General features: G+C 42.7%; 1 protein-coding gene across 2 annotated transcripts in view; it reads right to left on the minus strand.

Moving 5' to 3' along the window:
- pnpla6 (patatin-like phospholipase domain containing 6) overlaps positions 1 to 25,808 on the minus strand; it is a 29,812-nt gene that overhangs the window by 3,559 nt on the left and 445 nt on the right. The window contains exons 2-35 of one of the 2 annotated variants that reach the window (XM_079159650.1): positions 21,651 to 21,742; positions 20,334 to 20,387; positions 20,005 to 20,092; positions 19,804 to 19,886; positions 19,606 to 19,700; positions 19,348 to 19,488; positions 18,874 to 19,033; positions 18,511 to 18,591; positions 18,009 to 18,137; positions 17,759 to 17,839; positions 17,394 to 17,529; positions 17,205 to 17,279; positions 16,108 to 16,208; positions 15,433 to 15,627; positions 14,598 to 14,675; positions 13,754 to 13,959; positions 13,112 to 13,243; positions 12,860 to 12,983; positions 12,112 to 12,225; positions 11,960 to 12,035; positions 11,682 to 11,831; positions 11,418 to 11,481; positions 10,968 to 11,136; positions 10,674 to 10,856; positions 10,337 to 10,455; positions 9,898 to 10,054; positions 9,555 to 9,671; positions 9,345 to 9,414; positions 4,547 to 4,663; positions 2,522 to 2,670; positions 2,191 to 2,343; positions 1,656 to 1,772; positions 1,456 to 1,543; positions 1,015 to 1,154 (exon numbers count right to left, since the gene is read on the minus strand). In XM_079159650.1, the coding sequence (XP_079015776.1) occupies positions 1,015 to 1,154; positions 1,456 to 1,543; positions 1,656 to 1,772; positions 2,191 to 2,343; positions 2,522 to 2,670; positions 4,547 to 4,663; positions 9,345 to 9,414; positions 9,555 to 9,671; positions 9,898 to 10,054; positions 10,337 to 10,455; positions 10,674 to 10,856; positions 10,968 to 11,136; positions 11,418 to 11,481; positions 11,682 to 11,831; positions 11,960 to 12,035; positions 12,112 to 12,225; positions 12,860 to 12,983; positions 13,112 to 13,243; positions 13,754 to 13,959; positions 14,598 to 14,675; positions 15,433 to 15,627; positions 16,108 to 16,208; positions 17,205 to 17,279; positions 17,394 to 17,529; positions 17,759 to 17,839; positions 18,009 to 18,137; positions 18,511 to 18,591; positions 18,874 to 19,033; positions 19,348 to 19,488; positions 19,606 to 19,700; positions 19,804 to 19,886; positions 20,005 to 20,092; positions 20,334 to 20,387; positions 21,651 to 21,701 (3,993 nt within the window). In that variant the 5' untranslated portion in view covers positions 21,702 to 21,742. Of the gene's footprint in view, positions 1 to 1,014; positions 1,155 to 1,455; positions 1,544 to 1,655; positions 1,773 to 2,190; positions 2,344 to 2,521; positions 2,671 to 4,546; positions 4,664 to 9,344; positions 9,415 to 9,554; positions 9,672 to 9,897; positions 10,055 to 10,336; positions 10,456 to 10,673; positions 10,857 to 10,967; positions 11,137 to 11,417; positions 11,482 to 11,681; positions 11,832 to 11,959; positions 12,036 to 12,111; positions 12,226 to 12,859; positions 12,984 to 13,111; positions 13,244 to 13,753; positions 13,960 to 14,597; positions 14,676 to 15,432; positions 15,628 to 16,107; positions 16,209 to 17,204; positions 17,280 to 17,393; positions 17,530 to 17,758; positions 17,840 to 18,008; positions 18,138 to 18,510; positions 18,592 to 18,873; positions 19,034 to 19,347; positions 19,489 to 19,605; positions 19,701 to 19,803; positions 19,887 to 19,963; positions 20,093 to 20,333; positions 20,388 to 21,650; positions 21,743 to 25,808 lie in introns of those variants that run through there. The other variant, XM_079159651.1, reaches the window with a different exon arrangement.

Consider the following 25,808-nt stretch of genomic DNA (forward strand, 5'->3'; position numbering starts at 1 on the left):
GTGTGGCCAAGTTATCTTGGATTTGCTTCGCTTTTCTAGCACGGTCGCTCTCTGATAGCTTGTTGAAGTATTAGCATTTTTTTTCTCGTAGTGTCTCTTTACATTATATCACTTAAACAAGGCAACAGTCTCATGACAAACTAGGCAGACACAGTTGTTTCGGTTTTCGGTGAAAAAATATGAAAGCGGCATAAATAATGCATTTTAAGACAGAAGGCGCGGGCCGTATAAAATCTGACCTCGGGCCGTGATTGGCCCGCGGGCCGGACTTTGGACATGCCTGTTCTACATGGACATGATAATGTTTCGACAACAAATGAGGTCTCCATGTAGAATAAAAGAGGAATTGTGAATGAGATACCAGTGTTGCCGATATTTATCTATTGTGTCGCAACAGGCTAAATGTTGTGTTGGTCATTTGAGGTCAGTAGCTAGCATTCCCAGCGGCTGATTCGGAGAAGAAGTCAAGACACCAGCATGACATAAGAGGGCGATGGGCTCCGTGGGCTCGTGTGGTTTGTGTTGGTGTTTGTTTTCAGTGAGCAGTCGTTCAGCTTTGCGTCTCACATCTTGAATGAGAAGAAAAATAGGCTGCAACAAGGCAGAGATACTTATCTCTTTGTGATTGAACTGCTAACCTTGTGATTAAAAGGACATCCAACTCTATCTCCTGAGCCACAGCCACCCGTGAATAAAGATTACGTCAAAGGTTGTTTCATCAATTTGTATGATTGGATCTGCGTGCATTCTAAGTGTCACGAAATGCTGACAGTTCAGTTTGTCTTTGTAATGAAGATTTATTTTTTTCCTCTGGCACAAAAGGGGGATAACTAACAACAAACTCAATTTAAAAAACAACAACAAAGAAACATTGGCATTAGCTATTGGCCAAACACTTATTTTAAACATCATCTGTATCGATGTATCGGTGCATCCCTAAAATGTTACAACGGCATTGAAGAAGAAAATGTATTTAATATGGATGGGTCACGTCATGTTTTCGTGTGTGCTTACAGTCTGAAAGACTCCATTCTGGCCCCACTCTCCAGGAGAGTGGTCCTCAAGGTCCTCTTCCTCTTCTTCCTCCCCCTCCTCCTCTCTCACCGTGTCCATCCCGTCTTCCTCATACTCTGTCAGACAGTCCGACTCCTCCGCTGAATGGAAAGATTTAGAAGACATATTACGGAGAGAATTTATTGTGTGACTGAGCCACCTGGTTTAGATAGCACCCATAAAGTATCACTGGGACATCTCCCACTGTATTTCATTAAAACAGACCAGGTGAAAGCTACGACCCCTTATTTACTACACTCGTTAAATCAGACAGGATCCTGAGGGGGGAAACTGTACATCTGTAGGAGGAGACTGATCAAACAAGGACTTTTAATATACTTCAGCCGCTATAAAAGGAATCGTTTCTAGATAAGAATAATGAATTGGCAAGTGATCGTTTACCTTCTGCAGCTACGTAGCTTTGGACTGGCTCTATCCTGGATACAATCTCTGCAAGGTCAGTGAAGTCCGCTCCTGGACACGTGCAGGACTACGAGACCAGAAATCATTATTATACGGACATAAAATGTTGACGGTGAACATGTATTTAGTTATACATCAACCATATTACATATCATGTGCGGTGTGACTGCTGTTCTTACGTCAGTTCTCTTGCTGTCGTTGTAGTCGGCCGAGCGGTGGTCCTTCAGCATGTTCTCGATAATGTCGCCTCGGGCCCAGCCAGTAAACAGCAGCTTGCCGTGCTGGTAGCCCACGTCCTGAAGTAGTTTAAACAGAAATACAAGGTACTTTTAATAAAGCAAGGAACTCTGAACAGATGATGATGTTTTTTTTATTTTTATTTGGTAACATGAAATCAATGTTATAAATGCGACATGAATAAGGGAGCAGCGCCTTTTTACACAGTGAAACATATATACACACATATATATATATACATACATATATATCTATCTGAACATGGCCGTAGTCTTCAAAACAAATGCACATGGACTGATACCTGAGTAGCAGCATTCTCTTTGCGAAATTAAGCAATCAGGTTGACACTAATCCCCATCAATGCAACTGTGCCCTCATTGGCTCGCTGTGATTAAATCAGGGCATCACAATTAACATGTAATGTTTGCTAATGCAGGTTATCCCCAAATAAATAAAAACATTCATGAAGTAACTCACGTAGATCTCGTCAAACTTGCCGAAGTCCATGGTCTTGAAGCGGTCGATGGGCGGTCTGATGTACTCGCAGTAGGCGCTCTTCTTCACCACCTCCAACTGCCGCACACAAGACACGTAGGCCAACCGAGACTGGATCTCTGCCATGTCTGGCACCTGTAGCAGAGGATGGTGGAAGAACCAGAATTCACCACAGACACCAACAGAAACATTTCTTAATCTGCAGACTCAGCGGAACCCCCCCCACTGCTACGTATTGATTAAAAACTCAAAACGTACTGCTCTGTATTTAAGCTGCTGAGTCAGCCCCGGTCGGCAGTGACCCGTACTCTACCTTTACTTTCTCGGCCCAGGGATTGATCCGTTTCCACAGCAACCACCAGCCCGACAGGCTGTCGCCATAGTTACAGAGGTCGGTCTCGTCTTGGCTGCCCACGTCGATGGCGATGACCGTTCTGGCCCCCATGTTCCTCGCAATGTCCGCTGTTTGACGTGTAGCGCACACACCAGCATTCACACACAGACGTACGCACACGGCACGACAAAATCCAGCAGCAGAGATGGTGAGACAGTGGACTGTGTTATTAAGCTTTATCTTTAAACCTTCATTTTAGGAGCCACACATGTTTAAACAGACTAACGCCACAAAAATGTCAGGTTTTTTTTAAGTTGTCAGACACACTCTTACAGGATTTATGGCCAATTAGTGACAGAAAACAGAGCAAACTTTACTGGCCAACCGGCACGGGGCCAGAACCTTTCTCGTTGACTTGCCAGTGTCAAAGAAAAAGCCTTCGGGCAGTGAGCACTTTTGTGGTGTTGAGCCTTTTTAAAAAGACAGAAAAGCAGAAAGCATCTCACAAGCCCAACACACTGATCCAGAGTGCCGAGAAAGAAGGCAGAGAAACAATCGGTGAGAAAAGAAGCGCGTTGATTTTACAAGGCACCCTTTAGTCGGATCAATCGTTGGGCCCAGAAAGCGCCATACATCACAAACCTCAAGATTGAGCATCGCCTGAGACATAATCAGACATTATTCTCACACCAAGTATGGAAATGCAACGGCTCAGTCCAGAGCTTTGTGACTTATGGCTGCGTTTCGTCAGTACAGAGTACATTCTTTATCATTACCACACAGAGACGGACTCGGGGGAGTTTTCATCTGCGCACCATATTGAAAGCTACACGCCTCATTACGTGTCATCGCTGTTAACATTACAGGAGAGTGTACATTTGTTCTGATGCATTGTTAAAATGCTTTCACGTAATGAGGATGTATTTAATGATCCGCAGACAAAAGAACAGCTGCCCCCCCCCACCCCCCTTTTCTTAACACACTTCACTAATTTTTCATCAGCAAATTCCAAAATTAAGCTTCAGTATAATTAATGTAGAGCTGGGCGAAATGTTGAAAATCATTATCATATATTTGACACAATATGTATCAAATGTATGTATAATCCCTTAGAAAACAATCAAACTGAAGTTCAAAGCAGGACCGTTATGCTTTACATGAGGCTGAGCTCCTCATAAGTGTAAAACTAAAACTTCAATCATTTTCTTTGTTTTAAACTACAGTTTGATTGGAGTCATTATTTTGGACAACAGAATGATTACATGATATGATCATATCACCACCGTATGATTCTGCTGAAAGTCAATAAGCAATAATAGAGTTATTGCCCAGCTCTACAGAAAAGTGCTCATTTCGACATGAAGGGAACCAGACTTTCACCTCAAAGCAGACTGGTGTCTTGTGCCAAAATCACTTTATAGTTTTAATGTCCACATTTGTGAAAAGAAGTGGTCGTCCCGCTTCCCATTTTTAATCCTACAATTTTCTGACACCAGGCTGTTTGACAGACAAATACCACATTCTCCTATTCAATGAGGTATTAATTTAAGTGTAACCTTATCATTGAATACACTTGAATCCTCTTTCAATATAACTCTAAATGCTTACGTTTTCCCCATCTAGTAATACTGATAATGCTCACTCAGTTTTTATTGTTATATTTTAATAAAAATGTGGTTGATTCAGATTGATTGATTGGTTTTCTCTTAATTGATGGTTGGAACCGGCTCAATATACAGACAGGGAAAACTCAGCACACTCCTAAAGTACCACTGGACTTCCCCCAATTAGCATCAAGACGAGCCCATGTCTGTATACTTACCCAACCTTTTAACAACTTGATTATAACCCCTCATAATAATCATCCCCGTCCCTCACTCCACCAAACCCTCCTCTGGGGGACAGGAGTTTGGTGGACCTTGAGGACTGTGTGTTGGGGGGGGGTGGGGTGGGGGATGGGGGGTGGGGGGTGGAGGATGTGGGGGGGGGACCACCTCTACTTGCCTGGCAGGTTGTTGATGTAGCCACCGTCCATTAGCAAGTTTCCATCTTTGGGGTCGCAGAGAGGCGGCAGGTACCCAGAAAGGGTCATGCTCGCCCGTACATAGCGCCACAGAGAGCCTGACACACCAGGGAGGGAAGGAGGGAGGAGGAAGGGGGGGAGGGGGATAACATCTCAATAATGTTTGCTACACATTTCAGGTTAGTTCGGACACAGAACGCAATCCCAACATCAGAGGGAGGTCGGGCAAAGGAAGGTAGCCGATCCCTGCAAAGGCTAGGACTGTGGTTCTGCCCACCTTTAGACTCTGCTGTACACCACTGCAAACCTCGTTACCTTGCACAGAGACCCTGAGTGACTTGTGCGTAAGGTAAAAAAGTTAATGGCAACCAATCACAGAGCACCAAGGCTGTTTGGATCTCCAAACAGTGTCACAGCAACAGCTCCTTTCCAAAGCAAAAATCCACTGATCCTGCATATTTAAATTGAAACCCAATCATGTTAACCTGAGGAGAGTAGCGGCAGGTGTTGTGACAATGTTTGGAGATCCCTCACCGTGAACATGGCAGGGAAGCACCCAGCCTGCCCAGTCCTGCAGTCCAGCTCAGTGCCAGCAGGGGGCCGGAGCAGGACCGGGTGCTGCATGGGTTGGAAGGATAAGGAGCACCACAGAGAAAAGCCAGGGGGAACATCTGTACATGGAGAATGTGTGAATGCTGAGGAAGAATCATTTTATTGAAATGGGAGTTTTGGGAACATATTATCACCTACAGCTTTTCATTTGTTTGCTCTTGATTTATTCTAAGTTACGGGCTTTATCCCATTTGTAGCTACGATGTGCAAAAGCAGGATCCAGAACACATATTCCCGTATAATACAAAAAATATATAGAAAAACTAAAAAAGTAATACATGCCATAAATATATATATATATATGTATGTATATATATATTCATGAGAAATATATTGATTGCCTTACAGTGTCTTACACTGGCATGCACACAGAAGCAAGCAAAGCCAGGGGAGAGGACAGGCGTAGGAGAAACTGAACATGTTCCTGTAGGTAGAGGTGATTGAAATGAAACGGTAGCAATTTCACAAGGACCTCCTCATGGGGAACAAGCTGAAATTCAGTCCAAAAAGGACAAAAACATGTAGGCCCACCGGAAACACACAATGATCCACAACAACAGACAGATGCGATGTTGATATGGTGCAGCCATTCACCGTCTCCAGTAAGTGTCAACTTAAACACGACGAGCTTTCCTTTCATCACAACGAGCACTACTGTATGTATGCCCTCTATACCCGGTCTCACACCGAGAATCCAGCTGCATCCAAATCACTTAAGTTTGATTTACATTGGCCAAGATGAGCTACCTGCAAGTTAGCAACTGTATTTTTGTAAAGAAATACATCAAAATAAGCAAGTACAGTGGTTCTTACAAGCCACATCCAGAACTTTATAGTTAAAAAAAGAGAAGGTAAAAGTTTACCAAATAAAACATAGTGGACCAGAAGAAGCCAGTCTATCATGCATCTCTCCATGACCCATAGATGTCAGGACATGCATGGGCAAAACCTCACATCTAAGAAAAGTAAAAGTGAGCAGTTCTATTCACAGGTGGCGTCAAGCTAACTTTAGAAAAGTCTGCTGTGTGAGAATCATAAAGCCAATTTGAATTTGTGATATGTACCAGTGAAGGATGAGGCACTGGACAGTAGTGGAAATAGTGGATTTAGTCTTTCCTTCCAAACCATGGGCTCCCAATGTCCACCTGGTCAGGGTGGGGTTAGTTACGAGAGAGAACTTGGGAGGGAGAGGACAAGAAAGAGGAGGAGGGTAGCCGAGTGGCTGACTGTCGACTTAGGGATGGGGGGGGGGGGGGAGAAGGTTTTGGTGAGCCGGTGTTTAAAATCTGACCTGGGACATTGTTAACATAGCAACCATCCACAAGCAAGTGGCCATCCTTGGGGTCGCACAGGGGAGGTAAATAGGGGGTGTAGGAGGCGCTGGCTCTAACATATCGCCAGACGCAACCTGTCGGGAAATGAAGATGGAGAAGGAGGAACACATCAAATATGGACCGGACTCATCGTCACGGATGGAAAAAGAGAGCGGGGAAGACATAGAGAGTAGAGAGTAGAGAGTAGAGAGTAGAGAGAGAGAGAGAGAGAGAGAGAGAGAGAGAGAGAGAAGAAATGGAGAGAAAGGAATGCCCGCAACATAGAGGAGAGGAGTGCAAGAGGCTGCCAGGAGCAAGACAGAGAGGAAGGGGAATACAATGTCAACAAAATTATTCACTCATGCCTACGGTTTCTAAATGAATGCAGTAAATTCTAGCACGAGGCCAATTTAAAATAAAAGCATACTCTAGCTACTAAATAAAACTATTCAAAGGCTGATTAAGGAAGTACGATAGACTTTGTTCAGAATGACGACAAGATACCAAAATATCAACACAACAACATTTACTACAAACGGCACAATCTAGGCTAAGTATGATAAATCCGTGATATAAATGACAACAAATATGTTGGATGAATGACACCAGACGTATGTAAATTAACTGAAAACGGCGATGCAAGGTTTGTTTGATGTGTTCATTAATCATATTAAATAAAGTAGTATTAGCGTTGTTAGATGACTGGTCGGACAAGCAAGGTGGGAGGAAGGCAGGCAGAGAGAGAGGGGGGAGACAGAAAAAGACTACTAGAGAGGCAGAAGGACGGAGAAGGAGAAAGACGGAGAGAAAGAGCGAGAGAGATAGAGAGAGAGAGAGAGATAGAGTCCTTCATTTCAAGAAGTGCTTTTTGCCGTTAAACTCAATTCTTGTAAATGTAGACTGAAGAGGAAACTGGACAATGTTTTAGAGGAAAGATCTCAGTCTTGTTGGGGTTTTTTTCTCATTGGATAAAACTAAAAAGGAAGTAGTGCAAACTCATGACACCGTGTTCCTTACACCCATCAAAACGACTGGAGCCAACGCGGCATATTTTGAATAGCGCCACGCTGGCGTTGTTTGACAAAAGCACACCAGACAAACTACAGAAAGCTGATGAGTGAGAGAAGCAACGTGGGATGTCATTAAGGAGCAATGAGGGGAAAGCAGGGTGGAGTGTTCTGGATCCTACATGTTGACACGGACATGGGACGGGAAGTCAGCGACTACACAAGTTATTTTGTCTATGGCGTATCCTACGGATGAGCAGCGCTGTGATGTCTCTCTATATGCAGAAAGACCTGACGGAGGTGGTTTACACACTTGGGGCATAATCTGAGAGTTTTAGACACAAATGTGATCGACAAAAAAAAGAAAAAAAAGACTGTCTACAGCTTTAGCAATTTAGTGTATCAAAAGGAAGACGTTAAGAAAGGAAGTTTAATAGAAACAAAACATTTGAATCAAGATATAAAAACAAGTCAGAAAGATGGTAAAATATTAGAAAACATGAAAGAAACAAAGGAAGGAAATAAAGAAATGAAAAAGGAAGAAGCTAGTGCAGTAAAAGTGAAAGAGGCAGATGCCATTAACGATGAGACAGAGGGAGGAAAAGGCTTTGCTCCAGCAGTTAATTCATACATATGTCAGGAAGCAAACATAAACACACCCCTCAAATCCAGTAGTCAGCCTGAATTACAACAATTGAAAACACTGCCTTCACAATGGAACTAGCAATGGCTTTATTTGATGCACAATGCTATAATTTAGTTTTTTTGCATTTGATTATGCTGCATGGCATTAAAAATGGCACACTGGATTTGCAGGGTTGGTCAGAATAGATCTACTTTAGCTAATGTTAGTGATGGTGCATTTCTTACACAAGTCAAACAGAGCATGTGCCTCATTATTTCAGTATATACAGACACAAGCATAGAAACATCTACACAATGTCTTCTTTTGTACGTATCTAGTGAAATCCCTGTCCTTGGTCGTGGCATACTCCAAATACTCCAAACGAGTTTATAACCGGCATGTTTATGGAGGCAAAATAGTGGATTTTCGACTAAAATGAAGCAATGCATTTGGCTTTGGTGGCTGCAATTTATGAAGTCTGGCCACTCTAACTTATTTCACCAACCCCCAAACATACTCTTGGATGCAATTCTTCCATAACATGATGTAAATGGCTGAAGGTATTTTCAAAATGTTCTCTGAGTATTGTGTTTTCGGACAAAAGTTATTACATTCTACTAGTTTTAACACGTTTTGTTGTGAGGAACTTAAAACTGTCTACTTCCAGTGAGACTTGCGAGTCGTAGTAACTGCTTTGCCGTTTGCGGAAAGTTCCATATTCAACAGCAGAGAACACTCCATCTTTAATTTAGTTTGGAGTATAGCCACCTTAAACCCTACATCTAAGAGCATGCGGGTCTGTCAATCTAGATGATGCATAGGTCAGTTACATTGTGTATTTCCCTAAGTGGTGCCTACTAACACAATACTTATATAAAATATTTTTTTAAATGCTACAGAACCTAAAGTCACTTCCAATATATTCACTCAGGTAATCGATTTATTAACTGTCCATTTTACTTCTGACTGACTGCTGCGAGCATTAATCCTTGTTGAAACATTAAATTATGACAATACCAATTAAACACATTAGTTCTCAGAGTATTATTATTGATTCAGTTGTGTTAAATGTTGACTTAAGCAGTTACGCATGCTCTTCATTCTATGTCTTTTTTATCTGTGCGTAAGTGTTTGCATTCATGTGAAGTCATCTAAAGCTAGCGCCGCCTTGAGCAGTGATTTGATAAAGAGGGCCCATGCAGTCAGCTCAGCTGTCACTTACCATCCTGGTGAACACGCATGGCTGAGGCCGTGATGTCAGTGGTGACGTTGAAGTATGGCAGCCACAGGTCCTGTTGGGCACAGAGAGTATCATAAACCGGATTACTACTCTCCCAGTGACTTCAAAAAACAAGACCCGGTCATGTTCTGGCAGACTTTACTGCAGCGGCACAGAAATCCTCTTTAAATGTTTTGTACCGCAATCCCTCACCTCGGCTTGCTTGTCCTGGAACACTTTATGGATGCTGGTGTTGAAGGCAGAACCAGAGAACATGGAGGTGATGGGATAGGTCAGGTCCAGGACTGTTTTGAACACCGAGTTCATTGCCTGTTCCACAACAAAATACAGAGAAAATCAGACAAAAGTCTATTGTTAATCACCTGTTCTTGTTTGAAACCAAAAGGTTTTCCCTTCGCGTCAGTTACTTGGCATTCCCCTTTAAACAGATGGAAAGACATTGAATTGAAGTATAATTGAACTGCTGGGTAAATTAAACCTTTTTTTTAATTTGAAGAGATGAAATATCAACAATGCGTATAGACGTGTGCTGTACCTTCGACCACTCTCTGGCTCTCTGTTTGGTTCTGACGGCACTCCTCTCCTCAGCGTACAGCGCTCCGATGAATGAGCCGATTGAGGTCCCACCCACTATGTCAATAGGAATCCCTGCTTCCTCCATAGCTTTAATCACACCCACATGAGAGCAGCCTCTGCATGAGGGAAAACAAACAGTTTTTCAAACAAAAGTCAGGTACACTAAATGGCTTCATATGATCTAAACTGCACATTGTACTGAGCGGTAAACAAATGACTGAGATGTCCCTTTGGTATAAAAGAGTACATTTTCATCATCCGAATTTAGTGTGATAAGACAAGAGTATGACATAATATTGATGTCAAGTGGGCAGACAGCGTTGTTAACACCAAGACTTGTGAGACACAAACTGCTCTCCACATGTCGGTACAGACAGCTGTGGCTCAGCCCTGCTCACCTGGCTCCCCCTCCTCCCAGCACCACGGCGATGCTGTTTCCAGTCAGGACTCGGGCCAGCCGAGAGAAATCACTGTGCCTGTCTGCCGTTTTCTCAAACACCTTCTCATATACCTCCCTCTGCACAAACAAAGGAAATACGGATGAAAATACAGCGCCATTGATTTGCAAGAGCATTAATTCATGATTGCACGCTTAGTTTACACTTATGAAGGAGTGGCTAATCAATTCCCTTCACCACTGGGTCTGCCTTCTAGCTAGCACAGCATACCAATATACAGAATATAAGTAGTACAATTTCATGAAAAACAGCTATCACAGTGAAGTATGCTGCGTACTAGTTTACTAGGGCTGCGTCTGGAGAAGACCCTGCGGGGACACTTGAGGTGCAGATGACCGGAGCACCAGCTACGCATGTTGAGCCACTCAACCGTCCTGGAGGGGCCCGGCCCATCCTCTTTGTGCAGAAGGACCAGCTGCTTCAGCGCACGGACTGCTGTGTTCTCCAGCATCTGCTCCACCTGGAGGGGAAGAGAAGAAGATGGTAGCAAGAGTTAGAAAAGAGACAAAGGAAATAAGTGTACTTTGTAAAGTTTGTTTGCTACTTTTCCTTTCTTAAGACAGAAACATACCACTCCCAGGGCAGGTTCCTGGTCGCCAAGGCCGACGATGAGGATGCAGTCAGCCTGGCGGATGCAGCGCTGAGTCCACGGGGTCATGCTGTTGTCGGTCTGGTACAGGACAATCCGATTGATGTCCTCCTGCTGGGCCAGCCAGCCGGAGAGACGGTACTCGTGGATACTGATGGATACAGGAGAAACGCAGGGACGAGGTTATGGAACGGGGTTTTAATTCACCAAAAAACAGACACCGACAGTGACTGAGAGGAACGGAACGTGACAGGGGATCAAAAATATGTAGCAGAAAAGAGACTATGGAGGATATATCGAGTGGAAATGATGGTGATTAATACAGACACTTAAAATGGAGAAAAAAAGAATGTGAGAAAGAATTAAGAACAGCTGGAAAGCTTTCGTGATGATGCCTAATGAGACTGAGAGCCGAGTTGTTGTTCGACTTACTTGTCCAAAGCAGAGGCGCCCAGTCGCTCTCTGATGATTTCACTGGTCAATAGCAGAGTGGGGCCTGCAAGTTACAGAGACAGGCAGACAACTGAGGCATCGTTGTATGAAATGTATAAAAGCATTAACCATAAGCATGTAAAACCTCCATGTGTATTCCAGTCTGTACTGGTAAGCAATGTATATTTCTAGTATCACAAGGAACGGAACAGAAATCTAGCAGAAAAGGGCTGTTGTGTCCAAATGAAAACTCTGCGGACCTACCAATGGCCCTGAGGGCATGGCTGAGCTCCAGGTTGAATGCGTTGATCGGCACCTCATCACATACAGGCAGGACAGCCACAGTGGAGAGGTTGCTGGCAGGGTTGGTGACATCAGCACTGGCTGTCATACTGGGCAGACCCAGGGCTGAACCTGGAAGACAGGACCACAGTGCTCAAATGGTAGTATACTGAACGTCAAATGGATCAGGTTGGACTCACAAAGACGGCGGGAGGGAGCATGTCTTTGAGAACATAACATTCTCCTCGTCACCACCTTACCTGAGAAGGGCCCTCGACCCTGCTGCAGGTTCCCCAGAATCTTCTGGCCCAACAGGTGGATCAACCTCGTCACCACCTAAACAGACATCAAGCATCAGTACCGTTTCAGCCGCACACACAACCACAACCGGATCAAGAGGAAGACACCTGACCTGGGGATATCGTCTTTTGATGTTGTTGAGCGTTCCCTCGGGCAGTTTGACCAGCTCTGTGTCCCTCACAGCGTGGACGGTGGTGGCTCTTGGCTGTCTGGTCAAGGCCTCCACCTAAAGTACGAGGCAAGTCCACCATGACATGTAATTATAGTAAGTAGAGCTGTACCAAAAGCTTAAATCATAACATTGACGGTCACATTTTAAATCAATATTCGAATGCTGCTCTTTTTTGTCACGTCTATCCTATTCTGTTTAAACCCAGTAGTTTCTGCATAGTTGCAGAAAAAAAAAAATTTATCAGGTTACACTAATATTATTAGTATACTATACTATTTGCAGAATTAGATTCCAGGGATGGCTGCGTAGGATTGTTTCTGACTTGTTATAATCCAAACATTCCTATAACTCAAGAGCATTGTTAGTCCCAAGAGTCGAAATGTTTTGTTAAACATGTTTGCATCTAACAAAATAAAATAGGATATTAGTTAATAGGATAGTTACTTAATAGGATAGAAATCTAGCATATAAACTACATCTCGTTAAAATTGTCCTGATGTGGTCAAATCTACTCCTACTGTATTACAAGCAATTCAAAACAAAAACACTGCACTACTCGCAATAGCAGCTCATCAAGGCACCAAAATAATAGCCCTCGTTTGTTTTTGTTTTCATATTTCATTTTGATAGCGGAGGTTTCTTTTACATGCAGGCAGACAGAGACCGAGGGGAAAAGACATGTTCTCACCACTCCAATGAGGTCTCCTCTGCCGTATTCCCCAACTAGTTCTTTCTTGCCATTTGACTTGCGGATGACTGAGCGTAGACGTCCATTCAGAACAATGTATGTGCAGTCTGACTGGTCGTCCTGTCTGTGGATGGGATATTAGAGTCGCCGTGATGAATAAACAGTACACGAATACACTGAACAAATAAATGATGCTAAAACAATGAATTGACCAAGTACAGTTGGCACAAGGGAGCTAAATATTAGTTTTACCTGTAGAGGGCTCTGCCAGCCTCCACGGCCATCCAGTCAATAGCGAAGTCCATCTGCCTGACGAAAGGGGACATGCGGATGGCCACCGTGTGAGCCGCACTCAGCACCACACTGGGCTGCTCCCTCATGATCCTGCAGGGGGCAGCACACGGCACAGGCATGAGCAAGTCTTTATATGGCTAAATTAGAATGGTTACAGCAATTTTGGAAGATCATGGAAAATAATTATAGTTCTGGACAGGTAGGCCTCAGTGCTCCTGGGTCAAACACTGAATTTTAAAGGGAGAGATTCAATTGTTTGCATTGCATTCACCTTTCCTATTGTCTGATGTATGGTTTTGTTATTTGGTTAAATGTTTTGTATTGATGTGAAACAGTGTACACCTTGAGACACAAGACAACTTTATATTAATATTTTGATGAATGATGTGAAATCAAATCAGTCTGTACAGAAAGCTTCAATGCGAAATTGAAAAGGCTTTGGATGAATGTCTAATTGCATTGTGGGACATATAATGGGGCATAGTTGCTTTATTAATAAGAGGACACATCATTTTAGACTCAGTTGTATTCCTGCTGAAAGTTGACTGTAAATTAAAAAAAAAGTTTGTCGTTTGTCCACATTCAAGGCGATGAACTCACTCGTAGAAATCCGACTTTGAGATCATGAGGTAAGTACAGTCGCGGATGGCCTTGATGGTGAAGATGAGGGGCTCTCCAGTGAGCACAGCGAGCTGGCCCACCATCTCGCCCGGGTGGGTCACAAACAAGCAGACGGCTTCCTGCTTGTCGATCATCCGCTGGTAGACATGCAGACACCCAGACAGGACAAAGTGCAGACTCACGTCCTACAAGAGTGAAATGAGAAAGAGAGAAAACGGAAAGAGGGGAGGATAAAAACGACTTTGCTTTTTGTTGCTATTATTAAGTTTATATACTATATTTACTTAAAATACTTGCTAGTACTACTACTACTATACTGCCTTACAAAGACAAAGTGCAATAACTACACATTTAGTCAAAATTAAAGGAAGACTTGAATCTGACTAAAAATAAGTAATATAATATGTATATAAAGAAATGTATGCAAATAAAATATGAACAGACGAGTATCAAACAGAGGAATAACTGTAATGCGCTATGTATGAGCCATCAACTGAAAATAATTAAATAAATGTTTATTTTCTTAAACTGGCTGAAATGGAGAAGAGAGCTTAAAGATCCCATCACATCCGTATTGTTTAGGTATAATGCATGCTTTAGGTATTAAGCATGGCAATGATTTTTGGGGGGTTAAAATAATTCGACTTAAATTACCTTACAGCCTTTCTATCTGTTACACACTTTCCAATCCAGCCTGGACACTTTGAACTCTTTTTACCCTCAACTTCAGTGCTTTGGTAGTAGCTGCACTCTGCCTTTGTACGGCAGCTAAGGGTCAACAGTTTCAAACAAACGGGTCCAGTATGTTTTGTGTTTTAAGTACCTGGTCTCCCTGTCTGGCTAAGACAGCTCCTGCTTTCGCTTGGTGCAGAGTCACTTTCCCATTTAACAAGGCCGGGTCCTGGATTTAAGAAGAAAGACAAAAGAAATCCAATCAAGCAGCAACAAAAGTCAAACGTGGAGGAACAATGGGGATGAAAATCAAGCCCCAGACGACTATGCAACATTCAGTTCAGTTATAATGCTTGATCTAGTTACACCAACATGATGTTTTGAAATATTCGGTGTAGCAATTTCAACTCAAGAGGCACACAGAGGGTTCACCACATATTACACAAAACGAGTGTTTGCAACTCAAGCTGAAAACTGGCACAGAGAAGTTGAGCATTTAATTGTGTTACAGTTACCGGAATCTAGTTCAGCTGAACTCTGGTTTGTCATCGTGTCATTTGTGTTTCTTTGTGTTTTAAGCGTATTTAGCGTGCATATTTTTTTCCTCATCTATAACCAAACACACAGGAACAGCTCATGTCTCCACACGGTGGCTTCACACTGCAGCCCACCCTCCACTCATCCATAGACCAGGCCCAGTTCCTCTAGAGTGGGCCCGCTGACTGACCCTCTTTCCACATCATAATCTGTCAGCAGATGCTCCCGGGTGATTTGAGACAATGTGCTCCCTCGTGCGAAAAAAGGAATAGTGTAATGAGGCTAGTATTATTTCTTAATCCCTGAGAATTTGATCCTACAGTATACAGTATACGATGATTGTGAGAGCACTGCACTGACTGCATCTTTAGATCCACCTTTACTTACAGTAGTTTGACGGCTTCAGCTGAAAAATGCTCAAAAAGTAATGTGATGTTATGGAAACAAACCTCAATCTTCATGAGTTTAAGGATCTCTTTCTGCCCTTCCTCAAACAAAGCAGAATTGGATCGACTGGATACAGGTGTAAAAATATTGTCCACTCCCGGCTCTTCCTCTGGGTACAGATAGATCCCTGAGGGAACCTCATCTACTGTCACCTTCCTCTCCCGCTGGTCGTGGGACACTGGAATCAGACTGGGAGACTGGAATCATACAAGTACAAGAATATGTTTCAACATAGGAAATCTGCCACTAAAAAACAACGAGTTATCTATGAATTATCGTGATGAGGTGATTAACTAAGACTTTGAATCAAGAGTGTCGGATAATATCCTGTTTTTGACCGATTTATTTATGTTTACATGTTCAAAACTTATATAATGTCATGGAACAATACAAATATTCTACCACACAGCAGAGAGCATTTCTTGTAAAAAAAAAATATATATATATAATATATATATTCTTATCTTTAAAAAAACTAAAACATTTTAAAAGACTAATTTCCGGACATTAAAAAATATACCGGACTACTTTGTTGTTATTCATGCTCCGTAGCAGACTTTTAGTCTTTGTTCTGAAAGACCACTGTAGCTTCTGGTGCAATTACCCAATTTTATGTCAGGAGATCAATTGAGTCAACCTTATCTCATTTGTGTCTCAAGAGTCTGCCGCGTACTGACCCGAGTAAACGTAGGAGGGGTGCCATCCTCGGCAGAGAAAGAAGATATCCGCCCCCTTTCGTATGCCATGTCAAAGTCCGATCTCGGACCTTTCTGCATACCTGCACAGACAAAAGTAGATATCCAGTCTTTAATCAACATTCTACTTTTTTTATACACAGGTTTCCATTTACTACACTCTGAAAAACATCCGTCTTGGAGGGCCTTGGCCGTATAGCCAAAACGTCCCAGGTTTGATTTCGGCCTTGGGACCTTTGGGACCTCATACCTTTTGGAAAGGATTTTGACGGGTTCCAAACAAATCAAATATTAATCTCTAGCCACATTAGCCAAGTTTAGCACGATGGACCTGCCCTCAGTATGATTCATCTGCTGGCTCTCATGTTTCAACATCATGTCTTCATGCCAACAACGTCTCTGTGTTAACGAGCCCCTCGCTGCAGATGGTTAAGATAAACCTAGCTATTCATTCATTTATTTTAATTATTTTATAATATCTATTTTGAAAAAAATATTCTATTTTTATTGTATTCAAGTTGTATAATTTAATTCTATTTAATTTATGTAGTTTATATTTCACCCTGTTTTACTACTATTACTGTTATTATAGCTTTAAATGATCTTTTATTACATTTTTATCATTGTATTTTCTTGCGTGCATTGGTCTCAAAGTGTAAGTCTCTCACTGCTTTTGTCTTTTCTGTTTTCAAGGTTGTCTTATTCTGAGCTTGTCAGTCATCTGTGAACACTAACCTGTATAAGAGAGGCTTTACAAATAAAGTTTGATTGATCGATTGAAGATAACTTTCTAACTGTGTTTCATTTAAAAGGAGAACGGAGAACACGTCTTTTCAAGCAGCTACAGCGAGGTTACACACCGTTTATAAAAAAGAGGCTAACTACAGGGGTTCATAGCTTGAATAAAATGCTTTAGAACTGGTTTAAACATGACCGCAGACGTAGATAAGTATGACATCAGAAGAGCTTTCTCTTTCTCAAAATAGTACTTGTTACAATTAAAACATATCGTGTTTATTGGTTAAACTAAAGAACATTGTGAAAACATCATCTCTCTGAACAGGAGAGACGTCCCTCACCAGCAATGTCCACAGGCATCGAGATGGTCCTGCTAAGAGTTGGCACTGCTGCGCCATCCTTCCCTTGTTCCCCTCCTGTACATACAGGAAACCACAAATGAAGCTTTTAGTTAGAAACCAAACACAGAAGTAACACTAGAGGAAAATGAAGAGTCAAGATATATTTATATGGGTTTTTTTTCTCCCCACCTGCAGCTTCACCCTTAATGGCAGCTTCCCGCTGCTCCTCGGTTACGGACAGGCTGCCAAAGCGCTTACCATGCCGGATGGGACTGGTGCGAGTTGGGTGAGGAGACGGAGGCGGCATACGCGAGGGCTGCATTTCCTATAGGACAAGTGTGAATAATATGATGCGTGTGTGTGACGGGGGAGAATGGAAACAGAGACACAACATTAGCGACTCAAATCATAATAGAAACAGCATGCGTACCGAGCTAATGATGCAGAATTCCTGATAAATGCCAAACCACATCACCAACAGATGTTTGCATGGCTGTCTGGTGTACTGTGTACTGTGTGTGGTGTGTGTGTGTGTGTGTGCGTGTCAAACTCACATGGCTAAAGAGCTCATTGGTGAGCCCCAGATAGTTGTGCAGGGCTAGGACTGTTACTCTTTGGAGACGAACCATGATAATCTGAACAGAGAAGACAGGAAGTGAGTCGTTTCCCATGCATGCAAACTGACCACCAAAACCGCTCCAGTTTTATGAGTGCATACATTTCTGAGCAACAGCAGAGGGAAAACAGAAGAGGAGGGAGGGAGAGAAACACAAAAGAATTAAGAGAATTAGACACACAACTCACCTGTGCTACCCGCACCAGGCTCTCAGGGTACTTCTCAAATATAGCGAGGAAGGCCTCTACAGGTAAACGGAGAACATTGGAAACCTCTGCAGCCCGTGCCGACACAGTTCTGTAAGGCTTCTGGTGGCCCTGGACACAAATATCCCAACGAATACTTCAGAAAATGTTTTCACAGTCTAAGAAGCTCTGATGTGAGAGGTTGCTTCTCTTTGTCGGTTCTTGTAGTTTTTAGTCCATTTAAAAAACTAAAATCTTAACGTTATCATTTTTAACTTATCCTTTATTTAAGATGGGCATTGATTTTCACTGAATTACAACTACAGATCAATGTATGAGTCACATGTGTGCCAGTGGAGAAGGTTGGGTGAGTCAGCTGGTTAATGTGAATGATGCGAGGAGGGAGGAAGTGGGTGGTGTCCAGGACTGCAGCTCATTCAGGAACGTGTGAATAATGTGTACGCGTGTTATGAAGAAGCCTGTGTGTGAACAGTGTGTGACATACTGTGATGACATCCAGGATGCTGAGGAGGCTGTGGACACTGTCTCCGGGGTAAACCTCCTTCACCACACTTTCTTTGCCATCCTGGAAGACAGGAAGAAGACATACCAGGTTTTTTTTCTTTTAGTTACTAAGAGACAGTCATAGCCCCTTAGTTCCCTAATGAGATTATCTGAGTCAAATGTTGATAGATGCTAGTGCGCTGCTAAAGTCAGAACTCCCATGGTTAAGCCCCTTGATTTGCTTCCATGTGCATTAAGTTTTTTCACATCAGAAAATGTAATCCCCCCCCAAACACAGAAACAACTATGACATGCAGGAAATTCACATGTAATCATGCACACACACACACACAAGCTTGCGTACCGCTCCAGTAAGGCACAATTCGAGTTTTCCATCCTGAACCACGTAGATGCTGCTGTCAGGCTGGCCCGGCCTGAAGACGTACTCCCCTTGTTGGAACTTCAAAAACACCATGTGTTTACACAGCTCCAGGAAGAGGGGCTTCTCAAAGTGACCCAGCACACTGCAGTGAAGGACAACACAGAGGAGGTTTGTGCACACACACGCACACAAACAAACAAACAAACAAACAGGTGTGTACAGGTGTGAACACTCATCTGTAAAGTTTGGATATTTAAAATCCGTGTTAAGTTGCATGGAATGCTATTAACTGAGCTTTATGAGCACAGTTTGCTCGGTAACCGCTGCACAACAGAGCCAAACATGTCAAAAGGCATCCGGCTCATGTCTCATCAGAGTTGCTTATCAATCATGCAAATCAACTTTAGAAGACTGCGGTACACAATAACACAGGTGAGACAAAGGAGACAAACCTACCGGACATTTTTGAGCATGTAGATCACCTCAGAGGGCAGGTGGGAGTTGGCCACTTCAAACTCGGTGAGGTCAGCCTCCAGCACTGAGGGAGGGGGCTCCTTGGCCTGCAGGATGGGCACCTCCTTCTTAAAGCGCAGGATCCTTCACAGCAGAAAGGCAGCGGGAATAGACGGGTAAGTGTGTGAACCACTAACAAGAGAACTGGCCATGACAGTAGCAGAAGCTGTATTGTTGGTGAGAGTAATCTTTCTGATGTACTTTTTGGCAATGTTAAGCATCTTCTGCTTCTTCTTTAGGCGCTGCCGAGAGGAACAGGAGGATGTACCCACCAGGGAAGAGGTAGACTGCGAGACCTGTTGAAAAACATTGGTTTAAAAAAGGTACTCCTGTGATAGTAGTAGGCTAAAAAACTAGCTGGCCGTTGAAGCCAGTTATCACATTCTGCCACAGACTCACTTTGCGCATGATCTTTCGCCCGTAGAACATGACTTTGTCCCTCTTGCGGAAGCGGTATTTAGGTGCCTCCTGAGCTTCTATGTCTAAAATATAAGAAATGACAAATTACCATAGAAATACATACAAGTTTGTATTATTTTTTTTCTTCATCATTGCGCACCCTCAGTGCAGGGCGAGATACGGTTCTCAGCAATTACTGACTTCGAAGCTGGATCCGCCGCAAGATGAAGAAGATGAGGATGGCAATGAGGACTATGGCGATGCCCGCACCAATCACCATCCCCACCATCTGAGGAGAAGAGACGAAAAGAGGAGAAGGGTTAATGTGTGTACACGGTTAAAGTCTGCAGAATGAAAAAATGGAACTCGCAATGTAAACGAAAATTATATCTACGCGTACGTTAAAGTATCACTTCGTTATTTCATTTGCATGCTCTTTAAATACTATTGAGCAACATTTTATTCTCTGGCTCTCTCTTTCCGTGTTGAAACATGAATGGCATGGCACTGCTACAATTTCCTGCACTCACCATGCTCGTCTGTAGTTCCTCCTCCACAAGTGTCTTGAGGTTATCAAACCCCTCCTAATGTAAGAGGAAAAAAAATATATAGAAATTACAAAACAAAACAACCAAAACTTCCACAGGCAGAGTGCTAGTTGCTAAGTAGCATACCCAACGGCTGCAACCACCTGCAGCGCATTGAGCCCGACACACTGTGTGGGTCTGAAGGTTCCACTTCCATTGAAGCGTAATGGAATGTGTGAATAAGGGATTTGCCCTGGAGGCAGGAATGTCTGACTGACTACGAGTGCCCGGGAAACGAAAGGAGGAGAATATGAACATACTATCTGACCTTTTTTAATGCGTGCACCTTTGCAAGTGTTAAAAACAATAAGCACCACTCACAGCTTCCTCCCTCTGCTCCCTATGTACTCACGGAAGGATTCCCGATGTGAAGCTGTTGGGTTCACAGGCTACAAACTGGCACGCTGGAAAGCGCAACCCGAGGCTGGATGGCAAAATGCAGCCCAGGTGGGTGACGTTTTCCCATGAAGGTATCTAAACAAACCTGTAACTGCAGGGAGCACGCAGGTCCTGCGGACAATGTAAGCCCATGGGGCTGACAACATGACATAATGAAAACTGACGGAGCTGGACTTTGGGCGGGGCAGAGGGGCACGATAAGCAACTAAGCATGAAAGAAACCAAGAAGATAAGAGGAGATCTCTAATCATGAGCATTGCCTATCGAAAACAAGCAGCTAAACAGAGGAAGAATTAAGTTTTTCCTTTTGGCTTGATCTGACTTTTATTTTTAAAGTTCAACACCAAACTAAGCGCTTCTTCACACAACAAAACAAGACAGTCCATGCAGGGAGTGGAGATCCTGTGGCCAAGATAAGCTTGTTTGTTTTACTGTGTGTGTGTGTGTGTGTGTGTGTGTGTGTGTGTGTGTGTGTGTGTGTGTGTGTGTGTGTGTGTGTGTGTGTGTGTGTGTGTGTGTGTGTGTGTGTGTGTGTGTGTGTGTGTGTGTGTGGCTAACTTGCGATCAGATACAGCATCGCAAGAGGAACAGTAACATGATTTTCGTACTCTGGCTGTTTTTTTTCAGCAAATGAGACTACATGTCTGCTATCAGTGGTTATTGATTAGTGTGTGAGGAGCTAATGGATATTTGGCAGTAAAAGACTGGACACTGGGGATATTGACAGACGGGTGAGTGCATAGGCCGGATGTGCACACAGAAATATGCCTTAGTAGGCGCATCAGAGTTTGGAAACAAAAGTGTGTAAAGTGAACACGTGAGAGCAAATTTACAGCAAATAAAGCCAGTGAGCAAACCGACCTCGTTGGTGACGTCTCCCTGGACCTCTTGTTCGGAGGTACTCTGTCCCATTGTAACCCTGTTTCTTCATAGGGATGGTCCATCAACGGCCACTGGAAACAAAGACAGACAAGCATACTAAACAGGCCGGTTTCACGGGGGACATGTTGACATATCACAGTAGGAAACGCACACGAGAATGGTTGATGGTCTGCTGCCAAAACGGTCGAGCGAAAAAAGAAGAAAACATGCCAACGTTCACACTTGCACAAGCACAAAGAGAAATTACATTATTTTTCCTGACTTTTCAGCTGCATCCGGGGACAGATGCTACCGTACTTGTACGAACTCGACACCCACAAACATCCACTCACTCCTCAGGACTCAGCAGTTTCTTTAAGGCTGCTGCTCAACGTCTGGCTATTTAAGGCCTTTCTCATTTACTGCGAACAACAAAAATGACCTCAGCAGCACAGTTTGTTCTCTTATTGGAAAAATGTGTTTTTGGAACAATGGACACGCATGCACACAAACAAACACTAAATTGTTCCAAGCTACGGCAAAGCAATGGGAAATGTAAATACGAAGCCATTAGCACAAAGCCTTACGGGGCAGAAGATTTGAAAGTCCCTGTTATTCTTTACAATGATTATCAAACTTAATCTCTCCTTAAAATCAGTTTAACTGAGTACTAGAATCAGAGAGGGATCAAATAATTGCATCCTACTGGGACAGGCTTTGTCTCTGTCACACACACACACACACACACACACAGCAGGGTATCTAGATAAAACTATCCAGATGGTAACCCCTTCCCCTCTTTTTATCCATCCATCCACTTCCTCAGAGGATGATCTTCTTACTCTCCCAATTAATTGGTACCACATCTATTGGTGATTCAGTGACAACATTTTAAGGCAGCATAACAAACAATGCAAAGTTCGTGGCCATAGTTCTTCTATATAATTTCTTCTTCTTTACATTTTTTTAGCATGCCAATTAGTGTACTTTTATGTGTGAGTGATTGCAGTCGAGGTGGAGAGGGTTTTCACCTTTATACAGCTTAATGGCTTTGCGAGAAAATGTTGTTTTTAAAATAAGCTGAAATACCTGTACCTTTAAGAAACAAGCTACTGTTGTGTTAATGAAATGCAGTTTTTTTTACACACTGCACATACAATTATTACTGTGTTTCTTCCAACCACTCAGCTAAACAATGCCGCGACATAGAAACAGATACTTCTACATACTGTAACATTTTACCGACCCAGCTTGCTCCTTTTTACAGTCATAATAACTGAGCACACTTGCGGGGAGAAGCCCAGTAACACCAAAATGCTCGGATCACTGAGCTACTACAATAATTGGAGCAATAATTGAAGCAATACTGATGCAATAATTGAAGCAATACTGATGCAATGGTTCCCAAAGTTCATCCGGGTCGGCTACATACCGGTTCCCTGCCCACATCTGCCAGAACGGACTGATTCAGCTGACACAGGCCTATGTGCTGTAGCTGGGACAACAAGCTTCATTCACCGTCTGTGGACAAATAAGCAGCTACGCTAGCTTAGCTCGTCGAGGTCCAACGATGTCTGTACTCTGAAAGGGAGGCTGGAGGGAAAACAAGCTGGCTAAAAACACACTCCATGTTTGCTGAGGGCATACAAAGTAGGCTACAAGCACTAGCATGGAGAACCCTATAAACAAGCAAGTGTCTCATGGCTAATGGCCAGAACTTCAAGACCATTAGAGAAAAGACATTACCATATCCATAGAATAGAATACAAACAGGCCTCTTGTTTTGTGTACCAAGTATTTATATAAAGGATGTTTGAATGGATGTTAATATTGGTCGATCAAGATTAAAAAACGATTGTGATATGAGGTGATGCAACTGATTCAGATTTACTCGACTCTAGTTTTACTGCTAAAACAAAACTAAGTCAAATGTTTGTTTTTTATATCAAAAACTCAAGATGGGCTGCAACTAATGTTCAGTCAAAGAATTGATTCATCGATCGACAGAAAAATAATCAACCTTAATTGAATATACTTTGATAAATCGATTACATTTTTTTTTCAGTCATTTGTTTGGCTCCAGGTTCTTCAATAATTGTATAATTTACTGATAATGAAAATAATTGTCTTAACTGATTAATTATTTAGTCTTTAAACATTAGGTTAATATAAATAATAATAAAAACCAAGGTGATTTTGTTTTGTTTCACCAGAAGTCCAAAAAACCCAATAAAGCAGCAAATCATCTCATTTGAGAAAATAGAACCAGATAAAGTTTAGTGTATTTGTTTTATACTATTTCTGCTTGAAAAAAAGACTTTTAATCAATTCTGTCAAACGAGCAAGCGATTAATTGACTAAATGCTTCAGGTCTAATCTGACATTTGTTTTTAATAACAATGACTATGTCTCGTGCTTATATTAACTGCTAAAAGTGGAAGAACATATCTGCCAATGACACCAGCAATGTCCCGACTATTAACCAGCATACATATGAAGTAACAACACAGACTGACATCAGCTGCATCTTTCATCTGATGCGTTTCCTGCTTAAATATGTAACATGAGAGGGTGGCTGAACTGCTGCATAGATGAAATTCAATCAGTGGAAGCTTGAGGATCCAGTGCCGTGTTACATGAAGTAACCCTGGGAGTCACAAACAAACCACAAAACACACGGTCTCACTGCCATAAACTCTCACGTGAGAATGGCCAGCATGTAAAGGACGCGTATATTATAATGACATTGTGTGACACAATCCTGAAATATTTATATTTTAATATATGCAATAAGAGGGGTTTTATTTTAAACAGAAAGTGTAAATAGAAATTGAATGCTCTAATGATCTCATAATACTCAATATGGAATCAATTTATGGAAATGTGTGTATGACACCTTCACCTGACCCGCTAAGTGTCGCTCATCTTTCAGAGCAGGAAAATCACCACCAGCCCAATGTCAGCAGATTTTAGCTGCAGTTGGACTTTTCATCTATCGTTCTTCGTCAGGTAGCCAGGCGTACTCTGCAAATCGTTTTCTATTCTGAAAATTGCCAGTTCAAAATTAAAAACAGCTTAGCTTGTGGATTTTTGGACGTCACTGCCATCCCTAAAGTGCCGTGAATCATTTCTTACTCTTGTCTCTTGTGCAGCAGCCTCAACAAAACTTGTGGCACTCCGGATAAGAACGCTCCAACTACCAAAACTTGTTGCTACACATTACACTTTGCTTCAGATCCCCTCTCTCTCTTTGACTCTACACGCCATCGTGTGTGGTAATAACTGTAAGAAAAGCACAGGCCTGCTGTCCTCTAGAGATGAGACAGAAGCCAACCTCTAGCCTCCTAGCAGTGCCTCCCTCCACACAGGCCTATTCCCATTGTTCTCTATAAACAATGAAGCTACTGTTGACTTCACCGTCCAGGGGCAGACCTGGGCCGACTAATAACACATCCTCGTTTGTTTTCACCGAACACAATACACCCTCTCTAGGCCATGAGACTCACAATAACTGGCCTGTAGGATGCTGTGTTTGAACACACATTTAGAAGATGCACGGCTGGAAAATGTCAGACAAGAAAAAAAAAAAAAAAAAAAACGACTCTTCCCTGATGATTTCACAGTGGGAGAAGACAAACCCGAGAAAACCATGTCTTTGGTTGAATGTGCTGCTGTCAACACTTACACCAACTGCTTTACTCACATGCTGGTATCACCTTTGACCCTGGAAGTCAAGCCAAAGTGCAACACTCATTAGAGACATGTCTTGAAGTTTTAAGTAAACAAACATAAGCTCAAACACAAGCGGCTGCAAAGTACTGACCAAGGTGAACTCAGAGGTTGACATCAGCTCATATTTCCCTCCAGCCAAAATAGTTTTGCATAATATGCGCCCACAGAGGAGTTGCCTCACTGGCCTGTCGTAAATCCCCTGGTGGGAGTGTTCATTCGAGTTGTAAACACGTCGAGAAGGCGGGGAACCGCTTCAGAAAATGCCAAAAGGTGGAGTGTCCCTTCAATAAACCTCGAGCTGGTACGAAATGTAGCTGATGCACACAAGTAGTGATTGTTTTGACGCAGTGCTGCACCGTTAGCTAAGCTAGCTAACAGGCACGTGAAGTCTTTAGGAGACTGTGGCTGAACGATGTCAGACATAGA

Source organism: Pholis gunnellus, assembly GCF_910591455.1.
Source record: "Pholis gunnellus genome assembly, chromosome: 5".
Taxonomy (NCBI): Eukaryota; Metazoa; Chordata; class Actinopteri; order Perciformes; family Pholidae; genus Pholis; species Pholis gunnellus.